The 15,275-nt window shown below is 50.8% G+C and overlaps 5 protein-coding genes across 5 annotated transcripts; 4 read left to right on the top strand and 1 right to left on the bottom strand.

The window, feature by feature from the left end:
* The first annotated feature begins 351 nt into the window (after positions 1-351).
* On the top strand, positions 352-2,075 carry BP01DRAFT_198501 (uncharacterized protein). Its single transcript, XM_025571006.1, has 7 exons — positions 352-450; positions 513-655; positions 708-774; positions 840-989; positions 1,053-1,114; positions 1,177-1,477; positions 1,544-2,075. Exons 2-7 carry the CDS (start codon positions 564-566, stop codon positions 2,024-2,026), a joined length of 1,155 nt encoding a protein of 384 aa, XP_025433803.1. The 5' UTR covers positions 352-450; positions 513-563; the 3' UTR covers positions 2,027-2,075.
* A 2,636-nt stretch (positions 2,076-4,711) lies between these two features.
* BP01DRAFT_414124 (uncharacterized protein) lies at positions 4,712-6,117 on the bottom strand (the record flags this gene model as incomplete). The annotated part of the gene is made up of 2 exons (XM_025579039.1): positions 4,712-5,829; positions 5,898-6,117. 2 exons carry the CDS (start codon positions 6,115-6,117, stop codon positions 4,712-4,714), a joined length of 1,338 nt encoding a protein of 445 aa, XP_025433802.1.
* Positions 6,118-8,624: 2,507 nt separating this feature from the next.
* On the top strand, positions 8,625-10,325 carry BP01DRAFT_335402 (multidomain presynaptic cytomatrix related protein; the record flags this gene model as incomplete). Its single annotated transcript, XM_025573194.1, has 6 exons — positions 8,625-8,714; positions 8,773-8,848; positions 8,901-9,161; positions 9,218-9,280; positions 9,339-10,040; positions 10,095-10,325. 6 exons carry the CDS (start codon positions 8,625-8,627, stop codon positions 10,211-10,213), a joined length of 1,311 nt encoding a protein of 436 aa, XP_025433801.1. The 3' UTR covers positions 10,214-10,325.
* Positions 10,326-10,869: 544 nt separating this feature from the next.
* On the top strand, positions 10,870-12,336 carry BP01DRAFT_363618 (aldo/keto reductase; the record flags this gene model as incomplete). Its single annotated transcript, XM_025576285.1, has 4 exons — positions 10,870-10,950; positions 11,010-11,140; positions 11,246-11,900; positions 12,043-12,336. 4 exons carry the CDS (start codon positions 10,870-10,872, stop codon positions 12,334-12,336), a joined length of 1,161 nt encoding a protein of 386 aa, XP_025433800.1.
* A 719-nt stretch (positions 12,337-13,055) lies between these two features.
* On the top strand, positions 13,056-14,697 carry BP01DRAFT_421528 (phosphopantothenate--cysteine ligase CAB2; the record flags this gene model as incomplete). Its single annotated transcript, XM_025579519.1, has 3 exons — positions 13,056-13,165; positions 13,218-13,620; positions 13,670-14,697. The coding sequence occupies exons 2-3, from the start codon at positions 13,437-13,439 to the stop codon at positions 14,695-14,697; spliced, it is 1,212 nt and encodes a 403-aa protein (XP_025433799.1). The 5' UTR covers positions 13,056-13,165; positions 13,218-13,436.
* Positions 14,698-15,275: the final 578 nt, after the last annotated feature.

Below are 15,275 nucleotides of genomic sequence, written 5' to 3'. Positions count from 1 at the left end.
CGGCACGGAAAAGGAAGCCAGGCCTCTCTAGCAATACGATGATGAATAACCGGTCAAGTGACCCTGGGCTCTGGATTCCGACGCATTTTTGGAACAGCTGTGCATGTCAGCACGCACTGGCATTAATCGAAAGGTCCCTTTGGCAAGCGTGCCTTATGCAAGATTTCTGTTTAAGGGTTGATTATGAGGTGTCGTGCTGATTCAGGGGCCTTCCAGAAGAATGCTGGCAACCGGAACCGCTGCATGAGGACAAACGAGTTTAGTGGCCACTAGGTTGGTTCTTTGACAATGATTTGCTGCCACTTTGATTGCAGTAGGCTGGCAGTTGGCTGGCACGGCATGCACCTCTCCAGAACACCGAACGAAGGATTCGAGTTGGGATCCTACAGCGGCCAGCCGTTTTCTCGGCCTGTGTGGGTCATTTTTTTGTCAGCACCTTGGAGTCCCTAGGTTTGTTCCACCTTTGCCTCCCTTTTCATAAAAAGATATTGACTAGCACTCCTTACGTACAGAGTAGCTAGCATGCCTCTCATGCTTTTCAATCCGATCGAACGGAGGTAACGATGGCCACTGATGGCGGTGGCTCCTCGCATGACCTGGTGGTCAGCACCTGGATAATGTACAGCATTGCGATGCTGCTGTTCTTCGTGCGGATGTATGTGGGACTGGCCGAGACTAGTATTTCAACTTGCTGATAACTTCTCTAGATATGGACGATGGTTGAGAATGCGCTGGGTGTTCCAGGTGGAAGATTACCTTATGCTTGCGGCCGTGGTAAGTGTGCCTGCGGACCTAAATACTGGGCCTACCACCTAAACGCTGATGCTTGAGCCTACCAGGGGTTCTATACAGCATTTGCTGTCACCAACATCCAGATAGCAGAGGGAGGAGGAAGTAATCTATACGAGCCTGGACAATATGAAACCTTTACCGCTGCGGAGATTGCGGCGAGGGTCAAAGGTTCCAAGATCGAGTTCGCTTCAGAAAATGTAAGGTATCGTCCACCATCATGGCACAAGCGGAATGTGAGTGCTAACGCAGCCATTGCACAGTGCCAGCTTTGCACCATATACCTACTAAAGGCTTGTATGCTGATGGTCTATTTCCGACTCACGTAAGGTCATCTCCCCATCGGCTCTGGGCAAGAATGCCTGTCTTACGGAATTGCCCCAACAGGAAAAATCTATGGCAGAACCGAGTGGTCATAATCTGTGGTATATACACGTTATGCGGCTGGATCGTCTCCGAGCTCGTGCTGTTCCTCGACTGCAAGCCTTATCTCACAGGGCATTGGACCCTGCCTCCCCCAGAAAGCGAGTGTGCCACTTATAGAATCTACGAGATCACCCAGGCAATTTTCAACATTTCTTCGGATGTCATGATTCTCTCTGTCGTGTTGCCAATGTTCATGCGCGCGCAAATGGCATGGAAGACCAAACTGCCAGTGATCATTGTATTTTCGATGGGCCTCGTGGTTGTAAGTGTCAAGGCCGGTAGTGCATACTGCGATAGGAACTTGCAACTGACTTGGTGATTGTGCCAGCTTGCATGCGCTATTACTTCCAAATACTTCACCTTCAAAAATATCTATGACAACAGCTATCAGTTCTGGTACCTCCGCGAAGCCTCCATCGGCATGTACGTGACGAACCTACCATTTGTGTGGTCTCTGGCGAGATCGACGATTTCCTTTCTGAAATCCAGTAATTACGCCGGTCAGGGAAAGTACAACGACCCCCGATACGGAACAGGTCCGCAAACAAATGATACTCGTGCCAAAACTGGAAACGCGACGCGATCCAGTCGACATTTCAACACCATCTACGACTCCCGCATTGGACGCACAGAGATACTGTCACCATCGGAGAGCGAGGAGAATATCATCGAGATGGGAGGAATGGATCGGAGTACGACAAAATCCGCCGCATCATCCCAGGAGAGTGAGATCCGGCAATGGCCGCAGCCAGAGAGTCATGAAGACAACTACATTCGCGCAACTACAGAGATTATTATTCGAAAAGATTGAATGATCTTTCGCTAGAGGCGTCACCGTCATGATCGAGATGAGGCTGTCAAGGAAATGTCCACATGGATAACGGCGGCTCGGCAATCTCCAGTGTAGCATCATGTCGCAACTTCTGCACATACGGAGTCAAAGACCTCTCCGCTGTCGACTCTGCATTGACCGAGAGCCGGTTCAAGGGGAGCAGGGTGACTAACCTTGTCAGCGCTCGCGCCGCATCCCTTGCTTTCTTCGATTGTTCGAACACCCGTGTAGCCGACTGTGCGCCCTATTTCCCCATTAATGTGTCCTATGAAAGGTGCCATGATAGACAAACAAAAAGATGTAATAGAATGTACTAGCAGTTCTGAGACCTGTGATCGGCGGCTCTGTTAACCATAAACATCGGAAAGCTATGGGCTGAGGTCCCACAGTGCCAGTCATGAAGGAAGAAATGAATACGTCAGCCTGCGCTGGCGCGTGGCCGAATAACCGAGATCGAGATCGCGATCTTTCGCGCCCCGATCATAACGATGCTCTCTGAAAAGACCCAAGTTTGTCTCTTTCTGCACCGTATGGCTGATGATAATACTATGCATAACATCCAGAACCCTGCATGACACCATTAGTACCAGGTGCTGAAGTGTTTCGGTGTTTCGAGTCTTCAGGTAACTTATAGTCGCGAGCCTTACAATGTTACTAGTAGTCACTTGTATAACACCGCACTTGGATCGGGTGCCACTTGTATATGGGTAATAGGGGTCCGATCAATTCTCTTTGTGGCCCACGCCTTCTTGAAAACCTGCATGTCTCCACTTATCTAGCGCTAGGAGGTTTCGAATGGATATATTTGGCTGGAACCTTTGCTAGTCGGATCGCTGCGAGGGAGATCGAACAGGGTCAGTTGACATTAAGCTGGTTTGAGATGATACTAGGTTCACTAGGTGAAAAGGGATATAATGCTCGATGAGCTGGCTCATCTATGAGACAATCCAGATTTGGTTACTACTAGACTTTTGATTTTGTTGTAATGAGACTGACTTCGTATCAAGGCCTCAAGGCTAATTGATGAATTGAGTAGTATCTGGTACCCACTCGGGCTAGGCTCCAATCACTCCTTTCCTGCATTCTCGACTCTCTGCTGGTGTAGCAGTGGGATCTGTGCTGCCTATTACCGCACTATTTGACAGAGCTTTGTTTCTATTTCGGAACTTCTTGTCAAATAATGATTTACGGATGTGATCTTTCTCGTATAGAAATGTCTGCTACTTCAAGTTTGATTCGCTGCCAGACAACCAATTTGGGAGCTCCCAGGGTGCTCAGAATATTTCCAGTGTTCAATATGGTCCATTTTCAATTAAAGGTATAACTAACCAATCATTTCAAGCTGCGTTTGGGATCACAATATATATCCCTGCAGGTTAGGCTGGAATAACCTGTGCTAGTATTACAGTACTGCTAGTAGTGGGCTCACTAGTAGCAACAATCACAAGGCAAGGATACCTGAAACGACCAGTGTAAATTGCATTGACGCAGCTACTTGCTACTAGAGAGAATAACAACCATCTTGATCCCATGAATGATCTTCGCTGCTAGCAACCCCCATAGGGCGGCCAACAATTATTAAGTACTTGAACTTAAAAATCGATTTATTTCTAGAATCTATTATTATTAATCTTTCTAAGTATTTAAAAACTATACTATATTAACATATTGTGAGCAGCATGGACATGGTTTATGAATAAGTCATATTATAGTTAGTCCAACGTGTGACGAGTTGGACCTCGGAAGAAAGACTTGAACTGCCGTAAATGCATGCTTCTACCAAACTGTAATCTTGTGGAACTGAAGTGATCTCTTCTTTATGCTGTAAGGGTGAATTGGCACTGCTTCTAGCTTGGTAAGTGACCTGGAGAACAGGGTAAGTATCAAGACATATTCAAATGTTCTTCAATTGATTCGAGGTTGACCTGAACATAAACAGTCCAAGAGAACTTCAACTCTTGAATGCAAGCACCCATCTCAATTCATGTCAAATAACCATGCAGCTTGCAGATGGAGCGGCGGCAGTATGCAAAAACCGAGACTTGCTCTATCCTTTTCTTGTATCAAACTGGTGTCAAGACATGAATTACCCGCTTCGCAAGTCATCGAGTTCGAGGAACGTACTCATACCTAACTAGTAGGTCTAGGCATTATCTTCCAACACCAAATGGGTCCGGATTCGTTCCTACCCGGGTAATTCACGGGTTCTGCGGGAACAAAAGCCCTAGCTACTGAACTTCATCAGATTGCTGAAAGAGATCCCGACATAAATTTACCTCCATTGGAGATACGATGGTAGTCTCTGGCTACGACATCTCTAAGGTTTCTCATGGCTGTGCAGGTAATTGCGTGGGTAAAGCTCGGAGATTACAAATGTTTGCGGGTCCGATGGATGTATACGACCGACCTGCCTCACCCTTGCGCAATTGCCCTCCAGCGACGAGTGTAAATAGTTTCAGACGTTTGATCTACCGGAGAAATCAAAGAAATCACGAGGTCTGACAAAGGCGTCCATGCGCTCCCTCCCCCCCCCCCCCCCCCGCCAACAAACACAAAACTCCCCCAAGCACAGAATTCAGCAATCTGATCATCATCCCTAGGCGAAATGCAGTCATTGCCAGGATATCTGATCAGCAACGATGGCTCGCTGGCAGTCTTTCACTCTTATGAGAGTGCCATGGGAAGCGATTCAAGGAATGGCGCAAACGCCTCCTCTGTGAGTCGCCGTCTCCAATCGCCCGGTCTTTCATTCTCTGCTGGGATCACTTCCCAACGACTCTGAGGAACCTCAGGAACAACCGGACTCGCCCGGCGTTGACGTGCTGATGACAAGGCATCGATTCGTGAATAGCGAGGCTCGCCTTGCCCCCGGTTTCTGGGTGATGGTAATGTTGGTCGAGTGTCATTCTCGTCTCGTTGCCGGCCCGTGGAGGAAAAAGGAAATGAATTGGAAGGAGAAGAAGATGATGATGATGATGAAGAACGCAGTAGCCGCTTGCGGGACAGTCGCTCGCGCGACAGCCGCAATGCCGTCAGTCCTCGTGCAATGTACTCGTCATCATGTTTCAGTGTCGCATTCGGATTGAATTGAAACCCGAAAATTGGCCGCCGATGGTGCTCCGAGCACGAATTGTCCTCGCGATAGACGTACGCATACTCTGTTTTATTTGTATGCAAGCGATCCTCGCGCCGGATGTCCGCGTGCGTTCGATGCGGCCACCGGCGGGGAAGGGCGTGGATCAGGTGGCGGACATAGAGCGGGAAGACATTTGGAGAGAAGCGGAAGAAGAGCTGGCCAGAGTGATAAGAGTCATGGGATGTCCACTCCTCTCCGATGGAGGCGTCTTGTCGAACCTGCTCTCTGAGTTTATCGCGCGCACGGCGGAAGCAGATATGTTCATTAGGTGGCAAGGACGATGAGAGGTGGACTGGAACTCGTCTTTCTCTGCCGCTAGTATTTTCCATGACAGAGGGTATTGCGCCGGCAGAGTATGCGAAGAAGATTTCAGCGTCTTCAGTTGGTGGCCAGGCGGAGTCAAACTTGAGAACAGAGAGCCTCATGCCCTGAAGACCTTTCAGGCGGCAGAGCTCAAGGAGACCTCCATCCCAAAATGTATCCCGTACCGTTTGCATCGGGAAACGGAGATAGATCTGAATAGAGATGGCAGCTAGATTGGAGAAACCGAGACTAATCAACGAGAAGGTCTCATTCCACTCAGCGAGGTGAGTATCCATTCCTTGCTCTGGTGGAACACGGATTTCAAGATAGCGTAATAATTGAACTTGCCAGCGCCATAAACAAAAGGTGAAATTGGAGAAACTTCCAACCTCCTGGGTAAAAATACAGTACGGATATAGGGTAAATGGCGGGCTTCATAGTAGATGAGACGGCAGGTAAGAAGAAAAGAAAGATTCATAGAATTGCATGCAAGGTCGTGCGGACAAGGGTAGTTTTGGGATGCGATCCGAGGTGCGAGACCGGTGTAATGATCGGATTGGAGGACCTTTTGCTGGGTTGTCGCGCATTCTGGGTGGTTGCAAGCCTGTTGTATGTATGAGGGTTGTCGCATAGGGTCTGGCTGTATCGTTAAGGAGCGCTCCGAAATTTTACACTGAACAGCAATTGGCTTTCGTTGAATAGAGCAGACATGGTGGCTGAATACTGCCTCGTAGATTAGAAGGCGGATCTCAGCAGGTAACAATAAAAGATGATGTTGTTTTGCACATGTGGAATCACTACAAGGTCTTGTTTCCGAAGGATACATCGCAAGATGGCTCAGGTATTCTCTCGCAGTTCAGGTGCAATAGAGAAAAGGGAAAGCCGGGGGGCAAAGATCAACCATGGCTTTTTCCTGCGCGCTTGTGTCAAAGCTGTCTTGTCGGCTAGCTAATTTTGCTATAGTCCTATAGCACGAGATGAGTTAAGCGTCAAACAACTTCCGGCAGGTCGAGCCGAGATCAGCTCAAATTAGCTTCAACATGGAGTAGTTCAGCAAGAAAAATCTGAAGAAATAGGGCTTTCTTCTCGAACTTAAGACCTCATATTGCGCCTGCAAAACGGAAACTAAAATAAGAGTCAAACATTGCTCAACAAACACAATGACAGTGCGCTACACCAGGATTGAATCGGAGAATGACTTGGATGCATCTCGCCGGCACAGGTGAGGGCAACAGCTATTATCGAAACACTCTTTCTGCCGTAACTCAGGGATCCCTTGGATTATTGTTTCGCTATCACTTCTCATCAATTTTATTGTGATCTATCGACTATCTCGGACAAGATCTGAGTTCTCCCTAAGAGAGACCAACAGCCTCGTCCCGGAATGCGAGTCAGAACAGATAGTATAACCAACAGGCAGGCCACCTAGGATTTTCTGACGCAGAGGTTCCATGCACAGTTGCAACGAAAGAGATCGTGTTCTGGCCACACCAAGAGTTTGTCTCCGATCATCAGTCTCATCGGTCGATTTTGGAAGTGAGTGAGCGGTGGCTATCACTATTGCCGAGTAGGTTCACTTCGTCTGACGCACACGAAAGCATCTGTACTGAGCAATGCATCCACCAGCTATCTGTAGAAGGTAATGGCTTTGTGGCAGTTGGAAAGCCTGAGCGATATAGCCTTCCAAGATCGATGAAAAGCAAGTGTTTACACCAGCGGTCTTCCACCAATTGCATTGCCTGGTGAGCGTATATACAAACCTCCGTGTGAATCACGCTAGCTCAGCATTGACTATAAAATCTAGTACATGATTATGCATCATTACGATGTCTTGCTTTTCAATCACGTGGGTTCTAATAACAAGCTGAACGAAGATGACCTCTGGCACGTGGACCATTGTTTCGACTACCTTCGTCAATCTATCCAGTGTTGCGGTGACACAGCATTAGAGGGACAGGGGGAGATGAAGGCCCCGGGAACGGACGGCAGCGGAGGGATTTATGTATGCAAAGACTATGAATTGATCCGTGCGTGGGCGGAGCAAAGACGGATCACGGAGCTCACTCATAATTGACCGATGTGGAGATAAAAGGGGCCGAAGAGATGGGGCCTAGCCACCGGTGCTCTTTCCAGCGAACTGTACTAGCGCCTCTAGAGCCGCGAAGTTACCACATTCATGTTCAATCCCAAGCCCACTGGTAGGTTCCAGCTGTGCATTCAGAGGCTCCAAGGCAATATCCGCTGTGCAAAGAATGTCCTGCCGCAGTGAGCGATGGCATGTAACGAGGCGAGATAGACCTATATACTGACTTATCGGATAAAATCCAAGCAATGCCCCAGGTGGAGTTGCTCGATCAAGGCTTCAGTTTGGTCGACTGACTCTTTCCGCGTAGATCCGGACAAGTACTCCGCGACGTGTGTCCGGAGTGATGACAAGCAGTGCAATTTGTGGTACATTCCAATGCCTTTGAGTAGTTCGTGTCCGTGAACATCTTGGAATTGTACGCTTGACCAACCTTTAGGGATTTGAGATGCCCAAGCGGCGCTGGATTTGTCGTCGAATAATCGTAGTTCTGGGTTGTCTTGGAAGGTAAAACGAATCCTGTCAAGGACAATTGGGGAGGTATATTTATCATGTAGAGCGGTCGTTGAGGACAATTGATTTGAGCCTGAAAACCCTCATCACTCTCATATGCGAGCAAATGCAACCCTAACGAATATCCAACAGGTTATCTTCATCCCGCTGTTGGGGATCATTTGTATAGCTTTGTTCTATCTTAGTATCCGCGGCCCCTCACCCGCCATTAGCGGAGGATGTTTTTCTTCCGAAACAGTCACTAGTAACAAAATTACAGTGTAAGCCTGTTTACCCTTTGGAGTAGCTGCACCGCCACTTCTGGCAGCCAAGCACCGCCACGATATGATTGGCGGGCAACAACACATCGGTGGCGCGCACCCGTCACTCCACCGCTTGAATCACGATCACCACGAGGTATCCTATCCTTGTATTCATGCTCCGCATGGCAGCAGTAGACTAATCTTTGCTGTTGCCTTATCCAAAATACTCTTAGTTCTTCTCTGCTCTCTGATGACCTTATCCGTATATACAACACTCTGTTGAAGTCCGTCATCGCCAGAATGACCTCTTTGAATCACTCCGGGAACACCAGGTTCACCGTCTTTATCCGCCTACCATGCCCCAGGGGTGACTTTGTGGACCCTCCCCCAGTACGTACTTAGTCTTACATATCGAAGAAAAAAGTAGAACTGGCTTTGACATCAATAGATGGAATGGAACGCAGCCAAAGATCAAGCTCTTTGGGACATTCTCTCACGCCCCTCCAAAGGCGATGATCTAGATTGTAGGTTACTTCCACAAAGTCCAAACCATGCGCCAATGGCTAACAAACCCAGGGAAAGCATTGTACCAACACACACCACAATTTTGCTCTACACACGTACTGACTTGTCTCTCTGAACGAAGAGCAGATCACTTTGAAGTCACGCTTCAGTTTTTACTTCAGCAGGCAGCGTGGCTTTACGATCGTCAGCTATCACAAGTGCGTGCACAAATGCGCAAGGTTCCAACCACGCAATCGACTTCGACTTCGCCCGCTCCCGGCTCAATATCCGGCAGTGCTGCCCTCGGTCAAGCCAAAGGTGCCTCAAACAATGGTATGGTAGCTGTTCTCCGCTGCATTGCGTGCGTGTCTGTTCTAATAGCTTCCAAGCCCCAAGAACTACCAGTCGTCTGGCCTCGCAACAGAAAGAGCCTGTGCCTGTGCCCCAACGAGGTAAGTCCCACACAGCTCAATCAACCTGCCCTACAACGCCTTCGCTGAACAGTAGAAGCTCCGATTCCAAGACGCACAAGCTCGACAACAACCATCAATCAATTAAAGTCCGCCCGAGAACCGATGCGCACCGAGCCCGCGGCGACCGAGCCGAAAGAGCCGACTCGAGAAATTCACACTTCACGGCCATCTGGCAGCCGACGAGATCCCCCTGTGCCAAAGTCGCCGACTCTGGAAGAAGAAGATCTAACTAGTAGTTCCTCCGAGTCAGAATCCGACGAGGACGAACGGATGGCAAGCCGCCGGGGACTCAGATTTAGGCCCTTCGGCAAGTTCTCCACACATAAACCGGGTCTACGAGATGATGAAGAGGAGGAGGATGATTCCCCTGCCTTCCTACCCCTGTCATCTGGTCCAGCTCACGTTCATCATCATCCCTCGGGTCCAGATCTCAATGCCACGTTACGGATGAACGAGGACGAACCTGCGGGCCCCCGACGACGTCCCACCGAACAACAGATCCATGTACATAGAAAGCCCCCCACGGCCGAGTCATCCACGAGCTCAGTCAGCTCTGGTGTTCCAGTGACTTTCCCAGCCACTGATCGTCGTCGACATATGCATCAAAGCGGCGGCACATTGAGCCCCCGTCGCGGTCCCGAAGGAGCCCCGTTCAGTCCGCGCCGGTCTCTTGCATCTGCTGGTCGAGAAACCAGCGACGGTACGCCTAGTATGGGAAGTAGCTTTAGTGATCTAGATGGTAGGTTCTGCTCGCCGTGTAGATGAATGTATGCTGACTGTTGCCCATCTGTAGATGCCAGCGTCACGCAGTCGGCGCTCGAGGAGGCCATCATGAGCAATATGCAGCATGGAGGAATGGCAAGCCGCATGAGTACTATCAGCCAGGCTTTGCGAAGTCGCTATCTGCCTTGATATGAATTCTTGTTTTCACGCTCTTTGTACTTGCGCTTAAGCTAACTACATTTCTGCCCGATTATCCTGGTAGAGCAAGGCCCACAACCATTTAATTTCAAGTTTGATCAAGTCAAATGTGCATTTATCATGTAATCCTTTTTCTCAACTAGTTATGACTTACTCCCATTAACTCCGCCGAGGTTGAGCTTAAATCCTACAGCTATCCGAAGAGGGACTAGCGCTGTCAGCACGGAGATAAGAAAACTGAAAGGGACTGGTCATCATGGACCATGTCAAAGGGCAACATCATCAAAGGGTCTTGGATCGATTGATTACTGGTTACCACTGCTCTAGGTCTGCATTTCCCGGCTAGCAGCTCTCTATACGACCCCGGATTAGTCATACCCCGAAGCTTGGGTGCGAAGCTGTCTGGGACACTCAAGATACCCAGGACTTAAAGCTCGGCGATAACTCTAGTACGGAGTAGCCAGGCTCCACCACCCTTGCGTCATGTCATGTCAAGGACCATCGTTGCAACGAATGCTCAGAAGCCTACGGTTTCTGGGGTATATAAGGCCCTTGAGAACTCGCGGGTTCTACTCCTCCAGCTTCTCATTGACCCGTTCATTTTCATCATCGAATATTCCCCCCCATTTCAGTATTCAACCCTCAACATGTCCTTTGCTCCTAAGGCCCCGAAACCCAAGAGCCTGCTGGGCTACCACCAGGTCCTTTCTCCCACCGCTGGTGTCAAGGTAACAACGACCGCCTCTTGACCCCGGATTGATTGATTCGGAATGCTAAAGGAGGGCAGGTCTCCCCTCTATGCTTGGGAGCAATGAACTTTGGTGACGCTTGGGAGGAGTTCATGGGAAAATGCAACAAAGAGGACACCTTTGCTTTGCTGGATTGTTTCTTCAACGAAGGCGGAAACTTCATCGACACGTAAGTACGCCTCCTCCTCCTCCTCCCCTCTTTCTTCCCGATTGAGGTCTCCTCCCCTCTTGACCATCGAACCCCACACTAAAACCTCCTCCTCCTTCCTCCCAGTGCCAACGCCTACCAGTATGAACAGTCGGAAGCCTGGATCGGTGAGTGGATGAAAGAGCGCAACAACCGCGACCAGATGGTCATCGCCACCAAGTACACGACGGGGTACCGGATCGCGCACTTCGACACGCAGCCGCTGCAGTCCAACTACACGGGCAACTCGATCAAGTCGATGCGCGTGTCCGTAGACGCGAGCCTCCGCAAGCTACAGACCGACTACATCGACCTGCTGTACGTGCACTGGTGGGACTTCACCACGGGCGTCGAGGAGGTTATGAACGGCCTCAACGCCCTCGTCAACGCCGGCAAGGTTTTGTATCTGGGCGTCTCGGACACCCCCGCCTGGGTCGTCGTCAAGGCCAACGACTACGCCCGCGCCCACGGCCTGCGCCCCTTCTCCGTCTACCAGGGCCGCTGGAATGCCGGCTACCGCGACATGGAGCGCGAGATCGTCCCCATGTGCCGCGACCAGGGCATGGCCATCGCCCCCTGGGCGCCCCTCGGCGCCGGCAAGTTCCGCACCGCTGAGGCCAGGAAGCAGGCCGAGCAGCATGAGGGCTCCAACCGGGGCTCCAAGCCTACTGAGGCGGATTTGAAAATCTCGGAGGTCTTGGAGAAGGTGGCCGAGCGCAAGGGTACTAATCTTCATGCTATTGTGAGTTGCTTTTCCCCCCTTCACCCCCTCCCCCGGCGGGGGACCATCTGCTTCTATGTTCCGTGATGACTTGTGCGCGTGATCCTGCGCTTGTGTATTGGGGAAATAGCTGGCTAAACTCCCAATCTGTGACACCCTCTAGGCTCTCGCATATCTGCGCTACAAGCAACCCTACGTCTATCCCATCGTTGGACAGCGCAAGGTGGAGCACCTCAAGGCCAACATTGAGGCCCTGAAGATCGAGCTGAGCCAGGAAGAGATCCGCGAGATAGACCTGGCCGCCCCGTTCGACCCCGGCTTCCCCATGACTTTCCTGGTTGGCGGCAATGAACAATACCATGTCGGGTTTACGGCGGGAGATATCGCCTTGACCAAGTGGTCAGCGCATATTGATGCTCCGGCGGCACAGGAGGCGGTCCGGCCTCGGAAGGAGTGAGTTCGATTGAGGACTTTGGTCATTGGGGGAAGTGTAGGTAGTATATTAAGTTATCTTTAATCTAGAATGTCTCGAGGGCTGGACTGATGATAACTTATGAGTTAATTCCAACGTTGAAATTCTGCGACACTGACTGTTTCGGTTTCGAAAATCGATCACAGTAAGGTGATGGTCTGTGTTTATATTTCCAAATGAGCAGGACTCGAGCTTTCGTCGTGGACCTCGACCTGAAACAATTCTTAGTAACGTTGCGCATCCCGCGTTCCACCATCGCTACCCACTGTACCTAGCACCTCGGTCTAGGCGTGTTGGAGTATGCGGAGATCGAATTGATCCCGGCGTTATCCGGAGTCAGAATTAAGAATAAGCAATTTTATGTACATTCGGTGTGCAGTGTCGCACGGCCGTTCGGCGATTGAAAGAACTTTGTCGCATGGCTGGGCACGCCTCTATATGGAATCTGTACTTCGCCGGCAGTCGAGGTCGTGCATGGCATTGCCGTCCTAGAAGCTGTCAAAATATCCTTGGAAGTACGCAAAAGACGGTATTCGTCCGACTGACAACTTGCACTTAGTATGGGAAGGAAAACGTGAAGATGCAGTGCCGAGGAGATCCGACCGAGGAATAACCTCCGAAAGGCGGTAAGTCAAGTCATGTTAGTAACTTAGTAGCTCAACTGCCCCTCCCCTCCCCCTCCAACCTGTCAGATTGTTGAGACCCTCCTCCCCCCGCCTTTTCTCAGTTCACCTCAAATCAAATAACTAGAGCAACGCATTCAGGAGTTCCTGCCAGAGGATAATTGCTGCCTGCCAGCGCGAGCACATTGCAAGTGCGTGTCCTGCTTTGTTTGTCGCATCCGGGACTAATTGCTGACAGTTCAGCATAACATAGCGCACATCCGCATTCCTCTCCGCTCGTTTGACTTGATCGCCGACCCGTCCCCTACCGTCAGACACCACTATCGAGCCCGCATTCATCGTCTCTCACCTCGTCACCACTCCGCACAGAATTTCGCAATATTCAAGAGGTCGCTGAGGGTCTGGGACCACGGAACTCTACGATATCGTTAGTCAGAGCCGCAGAAATTCGCCGGGACCAATATGTCGTCCGCCCCGACGGCAGAGATGACTCCTGCGGAGGCTGAATCCGTCTACTTCAACAACTACCCTCCCCCCAAAGCTCTCCCGAAGCACGAAGCTCTTGCACGGGCTTTTGTCGACTTTCATGTGCAAGCCGGCCGGCGCCTGGTGCTCGTCACCTCGGGAGGCACCACTGTTCCTCTGGGTTTGTGAGCTGGGCACTGCGCCCCAGAAATACTGCTAACCCTGTGCAGAGAACCAAACCGTGCGATTCATCGACAACTTCAGTGCTGGCACTAGAGGTGCTGTATCGGCGGAGTACTTCCTGCAACAGGGCTATGCGGTGATTTTCCTCCACCGGCAGTTCAGCCTGCTGCCATACTCGAGACACTACAGCCACTCAACCAACTGCTTCCTCGATTTCATGGACGAAGACGAGTCCGACACGGAGAACAACCGCCCGGTCGTCGTGTGCAAGGAATACCAGGATCAGATGCGAGATGTGTTGCGCAAGTACAAATATGCCAAACGAAACAACCTCCTCTTACTTCTCCCCTTCACAACCATCTCGGAATATTTGTTCGAGCTGCGGTCACTGGCGCAATTGATGAAGCCTCTGGGTCCCAATGCTCTGTTCTACTTGGCGGCGGCGGTGAGTGATTTCTTCATTCCCCGCGATCGCATGTCCGAGCACAAGATTCAGTCGTCGGAATTGCCGAGCCACCTGGCAAGCGGTCAGACCGAAGCTTTGTCAGACATATACACCGGAGGACTGGAGCCCCAACCAGAACCGAATCGAAGCAAGAAGCTGGTCATTGATCTGGACCCTGTGCCCAAGTTTCTCCACCGGCTGGTTGACGGCTGGGCCCCCGACGGAAGCATGGTAGTCTCCTTCAAGCTGGAAACCGACCCCAATCTGCTGGTGTACAAGGCGCAGACTGCCCTGCAGCGGTATGCGCATCATTTGGTGATTGGAAACTTGCTGGCCACCCGCAAATGGGAGGTGGTATTTGTCACACGGGAGCCCCCATATGAGCGATGGATTCGAGTGCCTAAAGCGCGGCGCAGCAAGAGCATCTCCGGCAGTGAAGACCAGGTTGGGTTGGCCGAGGCCAAGCGGGCGGGCGAAGAAGCGGCGCTGACGGGAGAAAGCAGTGGGGGCGACCGGCGAGCCCCCGAGGTGGTCACCACCGCAGAAGAAGGCGTCGAGATCGAGAGTTTGATCATTCCGGAGTTGGTCAATTTACATTCCAACAAGATCGCCCAGTACAAAGTAGCATAGATGGTGATTGCGGGTCGCGTCGCCGAACGAGAACGTGAAATATTGCGACCGTTGGAGGATGTGTTTCAGGGTGTTTTGTCTGTCTGTTAGAAATCAGGAGCTAGGGACACTGCTTAGTTGAGTAGCTTTAAACCATAGTTAGCAGGCCACGCAGGGACCGTTTTGGCCTCCCCTCGAATAGATTAATTGGAACCAGTTGGGAAAAGGGTCTAACTGTGGTACCCAGAGAATTGACAGCCTGCGGTGGAAACGAAGAGCCCCAACCCCCAAACCTGGGGCGGATCTCTTCCCGTTCTTGACTGCGCTCTTCAATTCTCCCTCCTGTTTTTCTTCTTCTTGTGATCTCAAAAGAACGAGACAACGAAGTGGTGAATCAGGCATGGATCATGAATCATGGATCATGAAGCATAGAAGCAGTGGTCGAATTGATCAGCAGAAGAAACACCGCGTGTTCAAATTCTTCCTTACCGTCAGAAGTTCCGAGAAACTGAGAAGCGCCGGGCCTGTCAGGGGCGGTTTCAGGATGGCAGCTCCTCCTCAACCCATGGCTCCGTCGGGGCCCTTGAGAGACACTAACG

Source organism: Aspergillus saccharolyticus (assembly GCF_003184585.1).
Source record: "Aspergillus saccharolyticus JOP 1030-1 unplaced genomic scaffold BP01scaffold_6, whole genome shotgun sequence".
Classification (NCBI taxonomy): domain Eukaryota; kingdom Fungi; phylum Ascomycota; class Eurotiomycetes; order Eurotiales; family Aspergillaceae; genus Aspergillus; species Aspergillus saccharolyticus.
This window is presented reverse-complemented; position numbering and strand designations above follow the sequence as displayed.

What these genes read in the sequence shown, in the direction of transcription:
- BP01DRAFT_198501 (XM_025571006.1), top strand. Translation starts at nt 564, where the DNA reads ATGGCCACTGATGGCGGTGGCTCCTCGCATGACCTGGTGGTCAGCACC. An exon ending in CTGCTGTTCTTCGTGCGGAT is followed by an intron (nt 656 to 707) that starts GTATGTGGGACT and finishes TAACTTCTCTAG; the next exon opens with ATATGGACGATGGTTGAGAA. An exon ending in ACCTTATGCTTGCGGCCGTG is followed by an intron (nt 775 to 839) that starts GTAAGTGTGCCT and finishes TGAGCCTACCAG; the next exon opens with GGGTTCTATACAGCATTTGC.